The sequence below is a fragment of the Ruditapes philippinarum genome, unplaced genomic scaffold, assembly GCF_026571515.1.
Source record: "Ruditapes philippinarum isolate M1 unplaced genomic scaffold, ASM2657151v2 ctg1017_1_1_1_1, whole genome shotgun sequence".
NCBI lineage: Eukaryota > Metazoa > Mollusca > Bivalvia > Venerida > Veneridae > Ruditapes > Ruditapes philippinarum.
The window spans coordinates 1-18,293 of NW_026859308.1; the positions used below are offsets into that span (position 1 = coordinate 1).

Genomic DNA, 18,293 nt, shown 5'->3' on the forward strand with positions numbered 1-18,293 from the left:
ATTGCCATGGCAAAATGAAAAAAATTAGAGATTACAATAAAAACATAACAATACGACCAATAACATGTCATAGGACAAGTTTTAGAAAGTTTTGTGATGTTTTAAAAAAATAATTGCCATGGCAAATTTGCCATGGCAAAAGTAGGAAAAACCTTGCCATGGCAATTTTAATTTGCCATGGCAAATTATTTGCCATGGCAAAATGCCGAAATGCCATGGCAAAACACACTTTGCCATGGCAAATGCAAACTTTAAATGCATTTTTACAAAAAAGTATTAAAGATAGAAAAACAGAACATATTAACTTTTAAACCTTGTAGTAAATATGACAATTTAAGATAGTTTTCATTTTTTTTAAGCGTGTAAAAATAGGGGTTGAATTTGCCAAAAACTGGCGCGGCAAAAAGAAACCGGCAGCTATTATAAATATTATTACTTATATGATGCATGGTCCTATATTTTGCCATTCTTACAAGTCTTCAATCCTTATATACAAACTATAGCAACAACTGCTGAAGTCATATTAAAAACATAATGAATAGTTCTATTCTATTTTTCATCCACTTTGTAAAGTTCTATTTTTGCAGCAATCTTGAATCTTCTATTTTCCCAAAAATATTGCTTTTTCTTCTTTGTTTTCATCTTAAAATGTCCTATTTTCCTGTAATATTATATTGTCCTTTTCTGTCATTCAATATTGTCCTATTTTCCCAATAATATTACTTTTTCCTCTTTGTTTTCATCTTAAAATGTCCTATTTTCCTGAAATATTACATTGTCCTATTCTATAATTCAATATTATCCTATTTTTCAGTAATATTGCTTTGTCCTTCGCTGAAATTTTTCAATGTCCTATTTTCCTGTAATGTTACATTGTCTTATTCTATCATCTAATTTTGTCCTATTTTTCTAAAATATTGCCTTGCCCTTTTGCTACCATCTTATTCAGTTATGCTGATATATTATTTTGTCCTCTTTATGTCATATAATATTGTCCTATTTTCCTGTTATCACATGTCTTTCTTTTTATTTACTTACCTATGAAAACATTTTCCAGTTATGGCCTACGTTGAACTAGAGAATGGCATTAATGCATCTGCACCAAACAACTTCTCAAAATGTTTAACATAAAGTTCACAGTGCTCTCCTGTAGTAAATAAGAAAAAAAAACAATAATTAAACTTGTAAATGAAAACCATTCCTGAATTAAGACAATAATATACAGAACATTTGAAACGACAGGCTGTCAATTTTAACCATTCTGCTGAAACCAAAAGTGATAAGCCATGGCTCCGAGTATCGAGTCTGACCAGCCTGTATATCGGACTAGGATTTATAATATTAGCACATGTATCTCAATTTCAGTATTTTGATATTGAAATCCCTTATTTCCAGCAAGGTGAAGCATGATTTTGTCACATTACAACTTTATCATGGCAAACATCTGTAAAAAAACCAATCTGTATCAGACTTATTCAACTTCTGTTAAACAAGCAAAATAGTGTAAGATTTTGTACTTATGCCTCTCAAGTTTGTACTTGAAAAAAATGTCTAAATTCTTTAACCTCTTAGGTTGTACTTTCGAGATGTCTTCATTCTTCATAAAAAATGAATAAATTCTTAAACCTCCCCAGTTGTACATGAGAGAATCAGATGTATTAATTCTTAAGCTTGAGAGATTTTTAAATTCTGAAGCTTGAGAGATTTTCAAGTTCTTAACCCTTTGGTATGTACTTGAAGGATGTATAAATTCTTGAGAAGGGTATGAAATCTTAAGTTTAAGAGATGTATAAATTCTTAAACTTGAGAGGTGTTAAGTTATTAAATGTTTCAAAATGTACATGAAAGATTTATAAATTCTTAAGATTGAGAGATGTATAAATTCTTTTACTTGAGAGATTTTAAGTTCTTAGTGTTTCAGTATGTACTTGAAGGATGTATAAATTCTTAAGTTTAATATCTTAAACATTTCAGTATGTACATGAGAGATGTATAAATTATTAAACTTAAAAGAAGTATAAATTCTCTAAACTTGAAAGATGTATATAAACTAGAGAGATATATGAATTCTCTACAAATCTTAGCATGTACTTGAGAGATGTATCAATTACCTGGTTGAAATACTGGACTGCTTCTCATTCGAATGTTTCTTTGTTGAAAGAATTTGAAGACTGTGTAAAATAGCTGATTGTCCTCTGTGTTCATGGCAGCTTCTAGAAATTTTCTGGATGAGACTGTGTCAGTGATACCTGCCTTTCTTATAAATCTGCAGACAAAAAAAACAAGAGCCGGTTGAACCGGGTGATGCTCCCCGAATAGGTTTTGGACACAGAAAGTGTGTTTTTTTTGTAGTTTCAGAGTTATGCCCCGGACAAAATTCAAACAAAGTTACTGTTCTTTACACAGCACTTCTACTCAATGAGGTCTATCTACCTACAAAGTTTCTTGTTGATACCTCTTATGATTACAGAGTTATGTCCCACACAAAGTTTAAAGTGTAAAAATGAACAAAGGGCATTTACTCCAACTTAGGTAAAGCAGAGTTATGGATCTTATGGATCTTCCTAAAAGTTTCATGTTGATATCAGTAATGTCAAGGTCATACTCAATGAGATCTATCTACTTACAAAGTTTAATGTTTATATCTCATAGTTTTAGAGTGATGTCCCCGACAAAGTTCAAAGTGTCAAAAATTAACAAAAATAACTTCAAAATTAGGCAAGGCAGAGTTACAGTTTTTTTTTGGCATTGCACATTTACCCAATGAGATCTATCTACCCACACAGTTTCATGTTGATATCTCTTATACTTTTAGAGTAATGTCCTGGACAAGAAAAGAGGACGGACAGACAGACAAAGCAGCGACTAAATGATCACTAAAAACAAAAGAAATCATGAAAGCAAAACTTTTGATTGAGTTGATCTTTCTGCCAAAAAACTCATGTGCATCTCTGAAGTGAAGAGACACTTTATACACTTGTACAACAGAAATGGCAAAGTACTCCAGATTATTTGTAATCAGTATATCCTAATCAATTTTAAAACACACCAATGAAAGGATAAGCAATTTAAATGCAACAAACTCTCAATTCACAATCTCTTATCAAAACAACAAAGTTGTGGTGTATAAGACTAAAAAGACATGCCAAAGATAATGAAGATACTTAAAAAGTTGAAAGTTGTATTTTGTGCTATTTTTAGACATATTTGAGCAAAAAGGGTTGCTTTTCCAATTTCGGGTCATTTCCCACATTTAGAATAACTATTCTGAAAAACAAAGTGAGCGAATGATCTGAAATGTGCACATTAGTTGGTCTAGACCTATATCAAATGAAATATTAATGCCAAAAAAATATTTTCAGTCACATGCCAAGTCAAATAACCTCAATGGAGTACCTATAAGGAAAAGTCTAAGTTCAAGGGGAGATAATTCTATACATATTGCTTCTAGAAGAGTTATGAACCTTGTCACATATGATGTGGTTGATGATAATGGAACAAATATTGAAAATTTGTAGTAAGTAGGTACCCTAAGAAATAAAGAAATAATAGTAAAAAATATTTTACTGAATAAATAATTTAGTCAGAAATCTGGACGCAGATGTGGATGCCATGGAGAACAGGACAGCTCTCCATGCACTTTGTATTGCCAAGCTAAAATCTTATCTATAAATAGCATACCTCACAGCTGGGAGAAGTTGGTGTTTAGATAACAAAACTTCTATAATCTCTTCATTGGCAGTAGCCAGTCTCTGTAAATATAAAATAAAATATAGGAATAAAATTACTTGATAGTAAAATATAAACCATTTAGAATTTTATTCTTACCCAAACAAACAAAATTCAAAACAAGAAACAAGGCAATGCCAGGAAACCAGGTTTTTAATAACCCATTGTAGAAAGATCGGTTGTAATTGAAATACAAATACATGTACAAGCAACAATCAATGTAATTATGTGCAATGTAAATTATAAATAATGAATTTTCTATTTTTAGTAACAGTAACCTTGACCCTTGGGAGCACACAAGCCATTCCAAGTGAGGTCTTTATAAAAACTTGCTTTGCACCAAATTATACTAGTTTTACTAAGATTTTTATCAAGATGAAATGATTGGTAATTCATTTTTAATAACTTTTTATGACGGAAGACGGACAAAACCCCACCAGTTAAAACCCCACCAATCAAAATTTTATAGAGTGGACAAAAGCCCACTACTAAATTTTACAGAGTGGACAAAACCCCACCACTTCACATCCAAATCCCTAAAGAACAAAACATGATAATTATAGCATATAGCATTTATTTCAATAGCAATACTAGAACTGCCACTATCATGGCGTGAATACCCCTGCATACCACTTTGTCAGAATCAACAGTCGCCATTTAGAGCTCAAGGACAACCTCCCTGCCAAATCTGAGGTTACTAAGCCAGTGCATTGCTAAGTTATGTATTCTACATGCTTCAAATGTGAAAATGTCAAAATCAATACATTGCGGACAGGACATTCTTTAGCAATTGAGAAGAAAAGCTTTTTTTTGTCAAGGTCCCTGTGACCTTGACCTTTGACCTCAAAATCAATAGGGGTCACCTTATAGTCATGATGAACATCCATGCCAAATATGAAGACTGTGGGTCAAAGGAATCTTAAGTTAATGGGTGGACAAACTTTTTGAAGTCAAAGTCCCTATGACCTTGACCTTTGATCCAGTGACCTCAAAATCAAAAGGGGTCATTTACTAATCATGATCAACATCCATGCCAAATATGAAGACTGTGGGTCAAAGGAATCTAAAGTTATTGGGCAGACAAACTTTTTGATGTCCCTGTGACCTTGACCTTTGACCTGGTGACCTCAAAATTAATAGGGTCATCTACTAATCATGACTAACCTCCATTCCAAATATGAAGACTGTGGGTCAAAGGAATCTTAAGTTATTGGGCAGACAAGCTTTTGGAAGTCAAGGCCCCTGTGACCTTGACCTTTGACCTGGTGACCTCAAAGTCAACAGGGGTCATCTACTAATCATGACTAACCTCCATGCCAAATATGAAGACTGTGGGTCAAAGGAATCTTAAGTTATTGGGCGGACAAGCTTTTTGAAGTCAAGGCCCCTGTGACCTTGACCTTTGATCTGGTGACCTCAAAGTCAATAGGGGTCATCTACTAATCATGAAACTAACCTCCATGCCAAATATGAAGACTGTGGGTCAAAGGAATCTTAAGTTATTGGGCGGACAAGCTGATTCCAGTATACCCCCCTTACAACTTTGTTGTGCGGGGGTATAATAAAAATATCTAATTCCAATCTCTAGTTATTGACCAGAAACATATTTTCTATTTTTAGTAAAAGTGACCCTAAACTTGACCTTAGCAGGCCCAAAAGCAAGATATTTACATAAGCTTGCTATACACTAAGTTAAATTGAAATATTTTATTCCTTACTCTAGTTATTGACTGGAAACAGATTTACTATTTTTAGCAACAAATTGACAAAACCCCGACAATATGCATCAGGGCAACAAACAAAATTACAATACATAACTTTTATCCAGGATTGAGTAGAAAGCTTAAAGCTTATATGGAATTCTCTCCGGGCATATGATGCAAAAACACTTGAGCAAAACATTTTAATATCCGAAGAAACAGTTTACTATATAATATAACGAAATGATTATCATCAAATAATAGAGATGTTCCAAAATTATCTGGACTTTGTAATGCCACAAACTATATATATATATATATATATATATATATATATATATATATATATATATATATATATATATATAGTATACTATATATAATACAATTAACAATGCAAAATTTCTTGTTTATAGGAAAACAAGGTCAGAGCATTCTGTCAATGACGCGAAACTTCTTAGTTCGTTTTCCTGATCATCTTCCATATTTGGTGGAAGCACGTACTTTAAAGTCTGTGATTTGATTTGATTTAATCATATTTTATTGCTTGAAACATGTACATGTAACATAAAGATTACATTAATACAAAACAGAATACAATAAATACGAATAAGGAAACATGTATGTTAACAGTTTGAAGCAAATGGGTTGGGCCACAAGTTTTACCAACATTAATGAAGGCCCTTCCCAGGCAAGTTTAAATAACAAAAATGTTCATTATAAAGATACAAAACTTGTTTACGTAATTAATGTGTTAGGCGAAGAAACAAGAAAATATATGTTTTTTGCGCATCATCAGAGCAATATTTACAGTTTGCTTCTATATATATCTATATTGATATTAAAGTATTTAGATGAAAATTTTATGAGAAAAAAAAAAACAACAAAAAAAAATTGATATGAGGTTTAAATATCATGCAATAGAAAAAAAAACACACATTCTAAAAACATCCAAACTTCTGTTCACCTTTCCTCTGAAAATGATAAAAAATAAAACAGGTTTCGCCTCCATTTCCGTTACTGGACCAGCATTAAAATAGAAACACGGAGTTATATTTAATTATCATTAAGATATATTAAGTTCTAAAATGATTCGTATTCTTTATATATTTTTGAACATGCCCAAAAATAATGTCATTATTAAAGTCTGTGGTGGAAGGTATAAGAGTTTGAGCAATCACTGCTGGAGTAATCCAAAGTAGAACAATATAAAGGATTTAGACTGAACAAGACGGTGAGTATGAGCAAAGACAGGTTTTCAATTAGTCCAAGTTTGAGTGAACACAGTTTAACTGTATATTTGTATTAATACAAACACTATATAAGTTGTTAAGTTAGCAATGCAGAAATATTAGGAAATTTCGTGAATTGATGAAAATTGTTAAAATTTTCTCTAGCGTAAATATCAACCAACCTGTCATTAAATGCTACCCTGGCAGGATCTGGTAATATTTACTCAAATACACAAAATGTCTGGAATTTTAAATTCGCTATATTTTCGACACCCGAAAATCACAGGCAGTCGGTGCATGGCTTGGATAGTATACATGTACATGACAACGCCTACTTATTTTTATAAACAAAATATTTTTTTCACTTAATATTATAATAAAATATTTAAAAACATTTTATTTTCAATAAAACAACAAAGGGAAGTTGTTTTTAAAAATTTCATTCATATATACTATAAATATAAATACTATATTTATAGTATATATGGATAAAAATTTTAAAAACAACTTTCCTTTCTTGTTTCATTGAAAATAAGATGTTTTAAAAACATTTTGAGTGAAAAAAAAATTTTGTTTATAAAAATGAGTGAAAAAATATTTTGTTTATAAAAATAAGTGGGCATTGTTATTTACATGTATACTATCCAAGCCACGCATCGACTGGCTGTGACGAGAATAACCACTTATACAGTAGATTAATACATATTCAGTAGATCAATGAACAAAAAGTCTTACTGTAAGCATGTCTAATGCAAGCTGGTGGGCAGGTGGATAAACACTTTCCAATGACAGCATCAAACATGCCTACAACAAAAAGTTTAAATCAAAATGAAAAGAATATAACATTAGATGTATAGATTTGTATTTTTTAGAGCTGTCATCGGTAGAAAAATTGTTGTATTTTTTAGAGCTGTCATCGGTAGAAAAATTATTGATAGGTTTTTGTTGATCAATATAAATACATATTTGAAACAAGATTGCATTTGATAAAATGCTACGCCACCGCATTAATACAACACTACATAGTAGTGTAGGAACAGATTGTTTTTGTTTCTATACAATTGAAGATTGTCATAATGCATATATCCCTGACCTATCTAATTCTTATTATCAGATTAGTGGTTAAATCTGTTGTTAATCCAATAAAAGATCAGAGTAGGAATATATTAATGCACTTGAGTCTAGTGAATTTGGTGGTGAAGGTCATATATTTCACACAGCCTAAATTTCATGACTACATCAAAAGCAACACAGTAAGACACTTCACTTTACATCTTAATCTGTGCACATGGTTCAAATTTCATAGCTATACATCAAAGGACAAGTAGGTCACATCATCAAAATCTCGGTCACCTGAAATCAAAGTTCAATTTTACAACTAAAACTGTGCACATGGTCAAAATTTCATTGTTGTACATCAAAGGACAAGAAAGTAGGTCACTGTCCCTTTGGGCAAGGCAAAATTTTGACCCAAGGGTTTAATTCAAAACAATCTTGATACAGGTCCACCAAACAACATTGCAAGTCAAATATCTAAGCTGTAGCTTTCTCCCATTCAGAAAACATTTGGACAACTTTGGTAGAGTACCTATAGATGATATTTTATAGCAAACATCAAAGCTCTATGCCTTGTACCTTCAGACAAAAATATTTTTTTTTTTTTACTATATGAACATAATGAAAATCAATGACCCCCAGGGCGGAACCAATTTTGACCCCAGGGCTATAATTTGATCAATCTTGGTAAAGGTTCACTTCACAATGTTTCATGCAAAATATCTTAACTCTAGCCTTTGAAAATTTAGAGACGATGATATTTTAAGTTTTTACTGAAAACATATAAGGAAAACCTATGGCCCCCGGGACAGGGCAAATTTTGACACTAGAGGCAAAATTTGAACAACTTTGGTAGAGTACCTATAGATGATATCATTTAACAAATATTAAAGCTCTAAGCCTTGTACCTTCAGACAAGAAGATTTTTTGATTTTTTACTATATGAAGATAATGAAAATCAATGACCCCCGGGGCGGAACCAATTTTGACCCCAGGGCTATAATTTTTACAATCTTGCTAGAGGTTCACTTCACAATGTTTCATGCAAAATATCTTAACTCTAGCCTTTGTAAATTTAGAGAAGATGATTTTTTAAGTTTTTACTACATACATATAAGGAAAACCTATGGCCCTTGGGGCGGGCTAATTTTGACACTAGAGGCAAAATTTGAACAACTTTGGTAGAGTACCTATAGATGATATCATTTAACAAATATTAAAGCTCTAAGCCTTGTACCTTCAGACAATAAGATTTTTTTATTCTTTACTATATGTATATATTGAAAATCAATGACCCCCGTGGCGGGGGCAATTTTGACCCCAGGGCTATGATTTGAACAATCTTGTTAGAGGTTCACTACACAATGTTTCATGCAAAATATCTAACCTCTAGCATTTGTCAATTGCTACAAGAAATTTTTTTAAAGTTTTTACTAAACGTTTTTACTAAATACATATAAGGAAAACCAATGACCCCCGGGGCGGGGCCATTTTTGACCCCAGGGCAATAATTTGAACAATCTGGGTAGAGGTCTACCAGACAATGCCTTATGCAAAATATCTAAGCTCTAGGCCTTTTGGGTCTTTACAAGAAGGTATTTAAAGTTTTACTATACATGTATGTACATATAGTGAAAATCAATGACCCCCGGGTGGGGCGGATTTTGACCCTTGGGGTATAATTTGAACAATCTTGGTAAGGGTCTACCAGACAATGCCTTATGCAAAATATCTAAGCTCTAGGCCTTTTGGGTCCATACAAGAAGGTATTTTAAGTTATTACTATATGTACATATAGTGAAAATCAATGACCCCTGGGGCGGGGCCGATTTTGACCCCAGGGCTATAATTTGTACAATCTTGGTAGAGGTCTACCAGACAATGCCTTATGCAAAATATCTAAGCTCTAGGCCTTTTGGGTCGTTACCAGAAGATTTTTTAATTTATTCTTATAATTCCTTTTGGTTGCCATGGCAACCAGATTTCTGCATGGAATGAAATTCTTTGGAAGCCCTTCACCCTAGAATCAATCCTGCCAAGTTGGTTGAAATTGGACTAGTGGTTTTTCACAAGAAGATTTTTTAAGTTCACTATATAATCTATATAACACACAAACGCACAAACACACACACAGGTGAATCGCTATATGCCACCGAATCGCAGATGCTGCGGCGGCATAAAAATCGATTAATTTTGACTGACTGATTAAATGCCTAAAAATTATGAACATTCACCCAAAAACCTATACTGGTTGCAGAAGAGATAACTCTGATACTTAAACACACATTTTTTTGCAATAGCTTAACTATCTCCCTGTATATATTAAGTAATGAACCGACTAAACAAATTTCAGTATAAAGACATAATATTACACTACAAAATTATGTATCAAAATAGAAACTGGTACTTCAATAAGGTCCTAAATGAGGCATACAAAACACAGTCTTTTTACCCCACAACAGTAGATAAAGGCGACACTTTAATCTGAAAAATGACTGGAACATCAGCATCAATAATTCATTTTTACATCTTATATGTTTTATCTATTTCATGTGGATATTTTTACATCTTAAAAGTTTTATCTATTTCTTGTGGATATTTGAACAATTTTTCAAAAACCTTTCCCAGGTCAGTGGCCTGTGGTATATAAAATTCTAACCTTATTGTAAATTTGGTAAGAGAACGTTTTGAAGCAGTTTCTGCCTACTAAAAGTTTAGGTTACCTAAAAAACATTAAAAAGTTTACCAACTTACAAAAAATCATCACATTCTGTCCGACTCCTATATTACTAGGTGACCATGTGCTTGTTTGTGGAAAAACAAAGTTATGACAATTATATTTAACAAGAGTAAGGGTTATCTATGAGTCCAATTTATCTCTCTGACCAGTACAGAAACAGGTGTCTGCAGTCTTTATGCAATAGACATGTTGGTTTAAACATATTTATTTATTATTTTATTTTATGATTGCGAAACAATCTTTGCAACTAATATTAACCACTTTCAAGTCCGCTTCCTAGAAACAATCAGTACTGGTGTCATATACAGAAACATAGTCGTGACCCGAGTAGGGCTCGAACCCATGATCTCTGGGTTGAGAGGCAGACACCTTAACCACTAGGCCACCACTCCACTTAATGGACATGTTTCAAAGAAGTGATGAGAAAAAAAGAACACAAGCCATTGGCATTTTTTTTAACACAGACATATCATAATTGTATGAACAGAATAATCTTTTTATTGAAATCATTTGAACAGATATGAAAGTGAATTATAGACAAGATATTATTGATATATCAATGTATCGCCAATAAATGTCATCCCATATCAATATATCATCAATATCATATGCTTTTGCACCGAATCAATGACAGCTCTAATAATTTTATATGACACATTTACAAAGCTACATATAGAACAAAAAATGTCAAAAAGACACAAATGCCCCCTCCCTCTTACCTTTTATGGGTAGTAAGAATAAGTAACCATTATGAAAGTCACAGAGAAACTGATTATGTAATGGTATATGTTTATGAATAAGGAAATAAGTACATAATTACCATTTAAAAAAAGGAAGTTTTACAACAATAGTCATCTCTAGTGCAATATGATACAAAATTATTTTTAACCACACCTTAGTTTGTACAGACATCCAATGCCAAAACTCAAATACTTTTTTAAGCACACTTTCCCATTTAATAAGCACAATTTGTTGCATATATAACATTTGTAACCAATAATAAAGTAACTTTTCTTCAACCCATGGATTGCTTATTAGCCATTTAATTTTTTGTTTAATAAATATTTTCCGGTCACCATCTTACAGTTTCTATAGAAGAACAGCAAAAACACAACTACATTATGTTCATACCAAAACTACTTCATATCAAATGCAATTTATCCCTTCACTGTTACCTTTGAGCTAATATTTAAATGATTTTGGTACTAAAATGCAAATAATGTGATGCAAAATAATCTTACAGCAGAGGCAATAAAATTTTGATGGATCTTAAATTTAAGAATTACCTATCCACTAAAACAACGAAAATTAGTGTCCTACAAATAATAATAAATTTGTTGAGTATAAATGTATAACTTACAAGAGGTTTTGAGTCACTAAGCACATGATACTGTAGGAACTGATGTAACTGGTAGAAACAGTTGTTGTGTACTAGGATGTTGATGATTAATTCATAAAGATAGTGCTGAAAATAAAACAGGATAATATATACTGATAAATTATATTTTGAGAAATATTGTGAATGGAACAAGAATTTGTGACAAAGTTACCAATGTCTCTCGCATAAGGGATGTTTTACATGAAGCATTAAATTGTGCAATTTCAAGTAGATTGAATTATGGATCTGGACTTTCAGTGAAAAATCTTGATCAATGCTAGATCTGCACATGCAACAATGAATTCATTAAAGAAACTAGAACTCCGCAAGTCGGATGTGTCGCCTTGTGAACAATATAGTTTAAGAGAAATGGCAAAGACAAAAATGAAATTTGAAAATCAACAAAGGGCAATAACTCAAAAATAAGAAATGCAGATCAGCAGTTTCTATGCACTGCACTTCAACGACAACGACGCCGACATAAACAATCCCTATATGTCGCCCTTTTTCAAGGCGACAGAATAAAATGAAATAACCACTGGTCAATAGAAATACATTTGTATAGTTGTTATCACCATTTCCAAAAAAAACAAAATGTGACAAATATAAAATTAATTCAATCGTTCAAGGAATTTTGTAATTACTTGGCACAAATGCTTACAATAATGAGACAAAGTGTTTTTGCACAACACACGAATGTTTACCTCTAAGGTCAAAGTCACACTTGGAGGTCAAAGTTTAATATATTCTGTAACAGTATATATTTTGTGTCTAGTCCATAACATTTTCATCATCATGGTTTATTTCAGAAAATATGTCCATTGTAGATCAATCCACATTAATTTAATGTGTTTTCTACTCAAAAAATAAATGAGCCGCGCCATGACAAAACCAACATAATGGGTTTTTTGACCAGCATGGATCCAGACCAGCCTGCGCATCCGCGCAGTCTGATCAAGAACCATGCTGTTTGCTATCATTTTTTCTACTTGTTATAGGGTAATTGTAAGCAAACAGCATGGATCCTGATCAGACTGATCAGAATATGAAGGTTATATGTTGTGAAATATTTCCAGTTTCGCATTTTTATAATTTGTTGCAAACGGGTACCTAATTAGAACCATGGACGTACTGTAAACTTGCTGGATAATTTGGGGAAAAAAATGATAATAAATGGGAAAAAAAACAAAAAAAACCTTAAAACTACAAGATATCAATCAACAATGGAAAAGAAAATATGTATATTTTACATGCCATTTGCTTATAAGCTCATTCTCAAATTTCATATATACTTTTATTATTTATTCAATAAAATTGCTTTAAAGATCCTATATGTTTTGTGATTGATATTGTTACTGTGTGTATACGTGTGTGTTTTTGTGTTTATTTATACTCGCCAACGGTTGCCCATATGGGCGAGTCCTCCAGAAGAGTATTAGTCATTTTATTTTTTTGGAGGATAGTGCAATTACAGATACAGTAAGATGCCCCAATTCCAGAAGCTTCTCCTGGTTCTTTAACGTGCCAAGTGTTTAAACACCCATACACGGGACCTCGGTTTAAAGTCTCATCCGAAAGACTGATTAGTAGTTTTAGTTGGCCAGCCCGGGAATCAAACCCACAATGTCGAGATTACAAGTCTCGCGCTCTAACCGATTGAGCTATGCGGGCTGGCTGCGTGTATACCACACTTGCAAAAAATTATATATGTATATAATTATGCAAATAAAACAATTTTCAAACATCAAGGAATATATAAAATGTGTACTGCAAATATTTGTGCACATTATATTTAATCAATAAATTACATGAATTCATTTTTTACTGAAAAAATTTGACTTAGAATTTATAGAAAACAAGCAATTATCATAGTATTGCAAGCAATCCATAAGTCCCCTACCGGTAAGAGCCCAAGCAACATTCTGAAGGGCCATTCACTTATGTTCCTATTTTAAGTTAATTTGTTGAAAAAGTTCTTTAAAAGTGATCACAGGAAACAGTTTTTATGTACAGACAGACGGACTGAAGGACACTCTAAAGTTATTTTTTAAACATCCCTGTTATCAAAATATATCATTTTTAAAATCCTATCATGATTGAAGAAGTTGGAGTAAAAATTACCAATTTCTCAAAAAAAAGTCTAAGTTCAAAAAGGGGCATAATTCTGGAAATAGTCTTGCTAGAGTATTGAACACTCACAAATGTTGAGTGACAATAAGAAACATTTATATGAAGTTTGAAGTAGATACATTTAGAAAAAGAAGTTATTAAAAAAAAACAATGTTTTTTTCATGAAAATTTTAAGTTCAAGGGTGGTAATTCTGATAAATTTTGTACTAGAGTTGTAAACCTTGCCACATATGATATGGTTGATGACAAGCAACTTATATTTAAAGTTTGAAGAAAATACCTTAAGAAATAAAGAATTTATAGTGAAAAAACTTAAAAACTAGAATAAGAAATCTTGAAATTCAGTCTATTTGTTGCCATAGCAACCAGAAGTTTCAACATAGGAAGATAAGAAAAGGATGTGCATAATTTCCATACTGCCATCTACCCATATGTCAAGTTTCATAAACATATTTTCAGTACTTTTTGTGTTATCACTGGATCCAGGTTATGTGTAAAATTTGCCATATTTTCAGACTATTTGTTGCCATAGCAATCAGAATTATCAACATAGGAAGAAAAGAAAAAGACGTGCATAATCTCCATACTGCCATCTATCCATATATCAAGTTTCATAAAAATATTTTCAGTACTTTTTGCGTTATCGCGGGATCCAGTTTATGTGTAAAATTTGTCATATTTTCAGTCTATTTGTTGCCATAGCAACCAGAATTTTCAACATAGGAAGAAAAGAAAAAGACGTGCATAACCTCCATACTGCCATCTATCCATATATCAAGTTTCATTAAAATATTTTCACTACTTTTTGCGTTATCGCGGGATCCAGTTTTGTGGACGGACGGACTGACGGACGGACAGACGGACGGACGGACAGACGGACGGAGGGTAAACCTAAAGTCCCCTCCGGTAAACCGGTAGGGGACTAATAAATCTCTAATTACCTCCCTTTATTTACATGAAATGTTAAATTGGGTAATATCTTTAAAAATAATGTTTATTTGAACTTAAAATATTGACAAATCTTAGTTTGAGCATCATATTTATAAAATAAAACCATGACAAAATTGAGTGACAGGATCTTCAATTGCAGTCACATATTCTTATTGTTCAGCTATTGTCTGGAAAGTGTTTGCTTATTTGCAATTCTTGGATTCTTCATAACTTAAATAATTATAAAAGTATTTATTGTAAAGTAGGGGAACGCAAAATAAAATGTTAATGCATAGCCCTTATTGTTCCAAATTCAGTAAAATATATTATTCATTAACAACACTATTTTGCAATCTAAATGACTGAAACAGCAAGTGTCAAGTGCAGCATGGCATCTATAAAACATTGTCAAGTACTTCAGTGTTGATGTACTTTTTATCCTTCAGGATCATTGATTCCAGCACAGATTTGTCGGTTAGTGTTTTACCATGACTTTCCTTGAAGATAGAAAATCTCAAGAATGTATACAGATTGTAAGCACATCTAATTGTAATCGGTCCTGATAAGTCCTATATTCCGGTCATGTCTCTTTAAAAAGACACTAGCTATTTTGACCTCATCATTAATTGTTTAAATTGGGAGTCAACGAGAATCGTAGGTGCGAAACTGTCTCAAATGTTTGTTTATGTCATAACAATTATAAATCAGTGGAATAATTTACTATCAATGTCGTATCAACTTTTCTCTAAAAAATCAAGAAATGTTTGAAACAAAAAAGTTAAAATTTGAACCAAAATCATTACATGATTCATGTATATAAGTTACATAAAGTCAGGTTAAAGAAATGTGTCAGTTACTAGGTTTCAAATGAATAAAATGAACTTTAAGTGATGGTAATCACAGTTTGTACATAAGCATTAAGCACATACGTCAAGCATCAATATCACATTTGCACAGCTGAGAATTAAAAAAAGAAGGAAAAACAAATTAAGCTTTTACAGTTTGTTTTCTCTTACGCACAGAGGCACTTATTGACATTGAATCTATTTTAAATTGTTTTTCTGTGGCGTACTTAATTTTTCCCTTCCATAATGTACTTTAAAAGAATCCCAAGAATATGTTCGCACGAAATATAATTAAATTTGTAAATCGCCTGTTATTGGCTTCCGAGCAGATTGTTTTTTCATTTTAAGAACTGTGACACGGAATGATCCAATTCTTATATTGTGAGTAGGCATTGAAACAAATCTTTCAATGTTTTCTTTAGCAGAATAGTTCTTTCCTCAGAAATATAAATGAGCCGCGTCATGACAAAACCAACATAGTGCGTTTGCGACCAGCATGGATCCAGACCAGCCTGCGCATCCGCGCAGTCTGATCAGGATCCATGCTGTTCGCTATCAGTTTCTCTACTAGTTATAGGGTTTGTAAGCGAACAGCATGGATCCTGATCAGACTGCGCGGATGTGCAGGCTGGTCTAGATCCATGCTGGTCGCAAACGCATTATGTTGGTTTTGTCGTGACGCGGCTCAAATGTTTTACGGAAAGATGACATATCAAAAGAGCCATAAAAACTTCCAGTGAACGGTCAAATTATTAGAACAAATATTTTTGAATCAATAGTTTGGTTTTTGTCAATTTGACTGTCTTATATTTGATATTGTTTTGAGATAAGTACAGAAGCTGTGTTGCAAACATCCCGATCATGTTCGTCCTTTCTTTTCTTTCCTTGTTTCTGTACTTTGCAATTCTCATATGCATATGCTTTGGTATTGAAACTTTCTTACGCAAATATAATTTATACTACCCAATAAGTACATTTGAGCCGTGTCATAACAAAACCAACATAATGGGTTTGCGACCAGCATGGATCCAGACCAGCCTGTGCATCCGCGCAGTCTGATCAGGATCCATGCTGTTTGCTATCACTTTCTCTACTTGTTATAGGGTATGTAAGCGAACAGCATGGATCCTGATCAGAATGTGAAGGTTATATGTTGTAAAATATTTCCAGTTTCGCATTTTTATAATTTGTTGCAAACGGGTACCTGATTAGAACCATGGACGTACTGTAAGCTTGCTGGATAATTTGGGGAAAAAAATGAAAAAAATAATAATTAATGAAAAAAAACAAAAAAAACTTAAAACAACAAGAAATCAATCAACAATGGAAAAGAAAATATGTATATTTTACATGCCATTTGCTTATAAGCTCATACTCTAATTTCATATATATTTTTATTATTTATTTTATAAAATTGCTTTAATTGCAGTCACATATTCTTATTGTTCAGCTATTGTCTGGAAAGTGTTTGCTTATTTGCAATTCTTGGATTCTTCATAACTTAAATAATTATCAAAGTATTTAATGTAAAGTAGGGGAACGCAAAATAAAATGTTAATGCATTGCCTTATTGTTCCGAATTCAGTATAATATATTATTCATCAACAACACTATTTTGCAATTTAAATGATTTAAACAGCAAGTGTCAAGTGCAGCGTGGCATCTAAAACATTGTCAAGTACTTCAGTGTTGATGTATTTTTTATCCTTCGGGATCATTGATTCCAGCACAGATTTGTCGGTTAGTGTTTTACCATGACTTTCCTTGAAGATAGAAAATCTCAAAAGAATGTATACAGATTGTAAGCACATCTAATTGTAATCGGTCCTGATAAGTCCTATATTCCGGTCATGTCTCTTTAAAAAGACACTAGCTATTTTGACCTCATCATTAATTGTTTAAATTGGGAGTCAACGAGAATCGTAGGTGCGAAACTGTCTCAAATGTTTGTTTCTGTCATAACAATTATAAATCAATAATTTACTATCAATGTCGTATCAACTTTTCTCTTAAAAAAAATGGAGAAATGTTTGAAACAAAAAAAGTTAAAATTTGAACCAAAATCATTACATGATTCAAGTATATAAGTTACATAAAATCATGTTAAAGAAATAAGTCAGTTATAAGGTTTCAAATGAATAAAATAAACTTTTAGTGATGGCAGTCACAGTTTGTACATAAACACATACGTCAAACATCATTATCACATTTGCACTGCTGATTAATAAAAAAAGAAAAAACAAATTTAGCGTTTACAGTTTGTTTTCTCTTACGCACAGAGGCACTTATTGACATTGAATCTATTTTAAATTGTTTTTCTGTGGCGTACTTAATTTTTCCCTTCCATAATGTACTTTAAAAGAATCCCAAGAATATGTACGCACGAAACATAATTAAATTTGTAAATCGCCTGTCATTGGCTTCCGAGCAGATTGTTTTTTTAAAATTTTAAGAAACTGTGACAAAGGAATGATCCAATTCCTTATATTGTGAGTCGGCATTGAAACAAATCTTTCAATGTTTTCTTTAGCAGAAATAGTTCTTTCCTCAGAA

General features: G+C 32.3%; 1 protein-coding gene across 1 annotated transcript in view; it reads right to left on the minus strand.

Moving 5' to 3' along the window:
- Positions 1 to 430: 430 nt before the first annotated feature.
- Positions 431 to 18,293, minus strand: part of LOC132756024 (regulator of MON1-CCZ1 complex-like) — a 61,621-nt gene continuing 43,758 nt past the window's right edge. Inside the window, exons 17-21 of the mRNA XM_060746983.1 lie at positions 11,818 to 11,993; positions 7,397 to 7,465; positions 3,682 to 3,752; positions 2,112 to 2,266; positions 431 to 1,147 (exon numbers count right to left, since the gene is read on the minus strand). Coding sequence (XP_060602966.1) covers positions 1,065 to 1,147; positions 2,112 to 2,266; positions 3,682 to 3,752; positions 7,397 to 7,465; positions 11,818 to 11,993 — 554 coding nt within the window. The 3' untranslated portion in view covers positions 431 to 1,064. The remainder of the gene's footprint in view (positions 1,148 to 2,111; positions 2,267 to 3,681; positions 3,753 to 7,396; positions 7,466 to 11,817; positions 11,994 to 18,293) is intronic.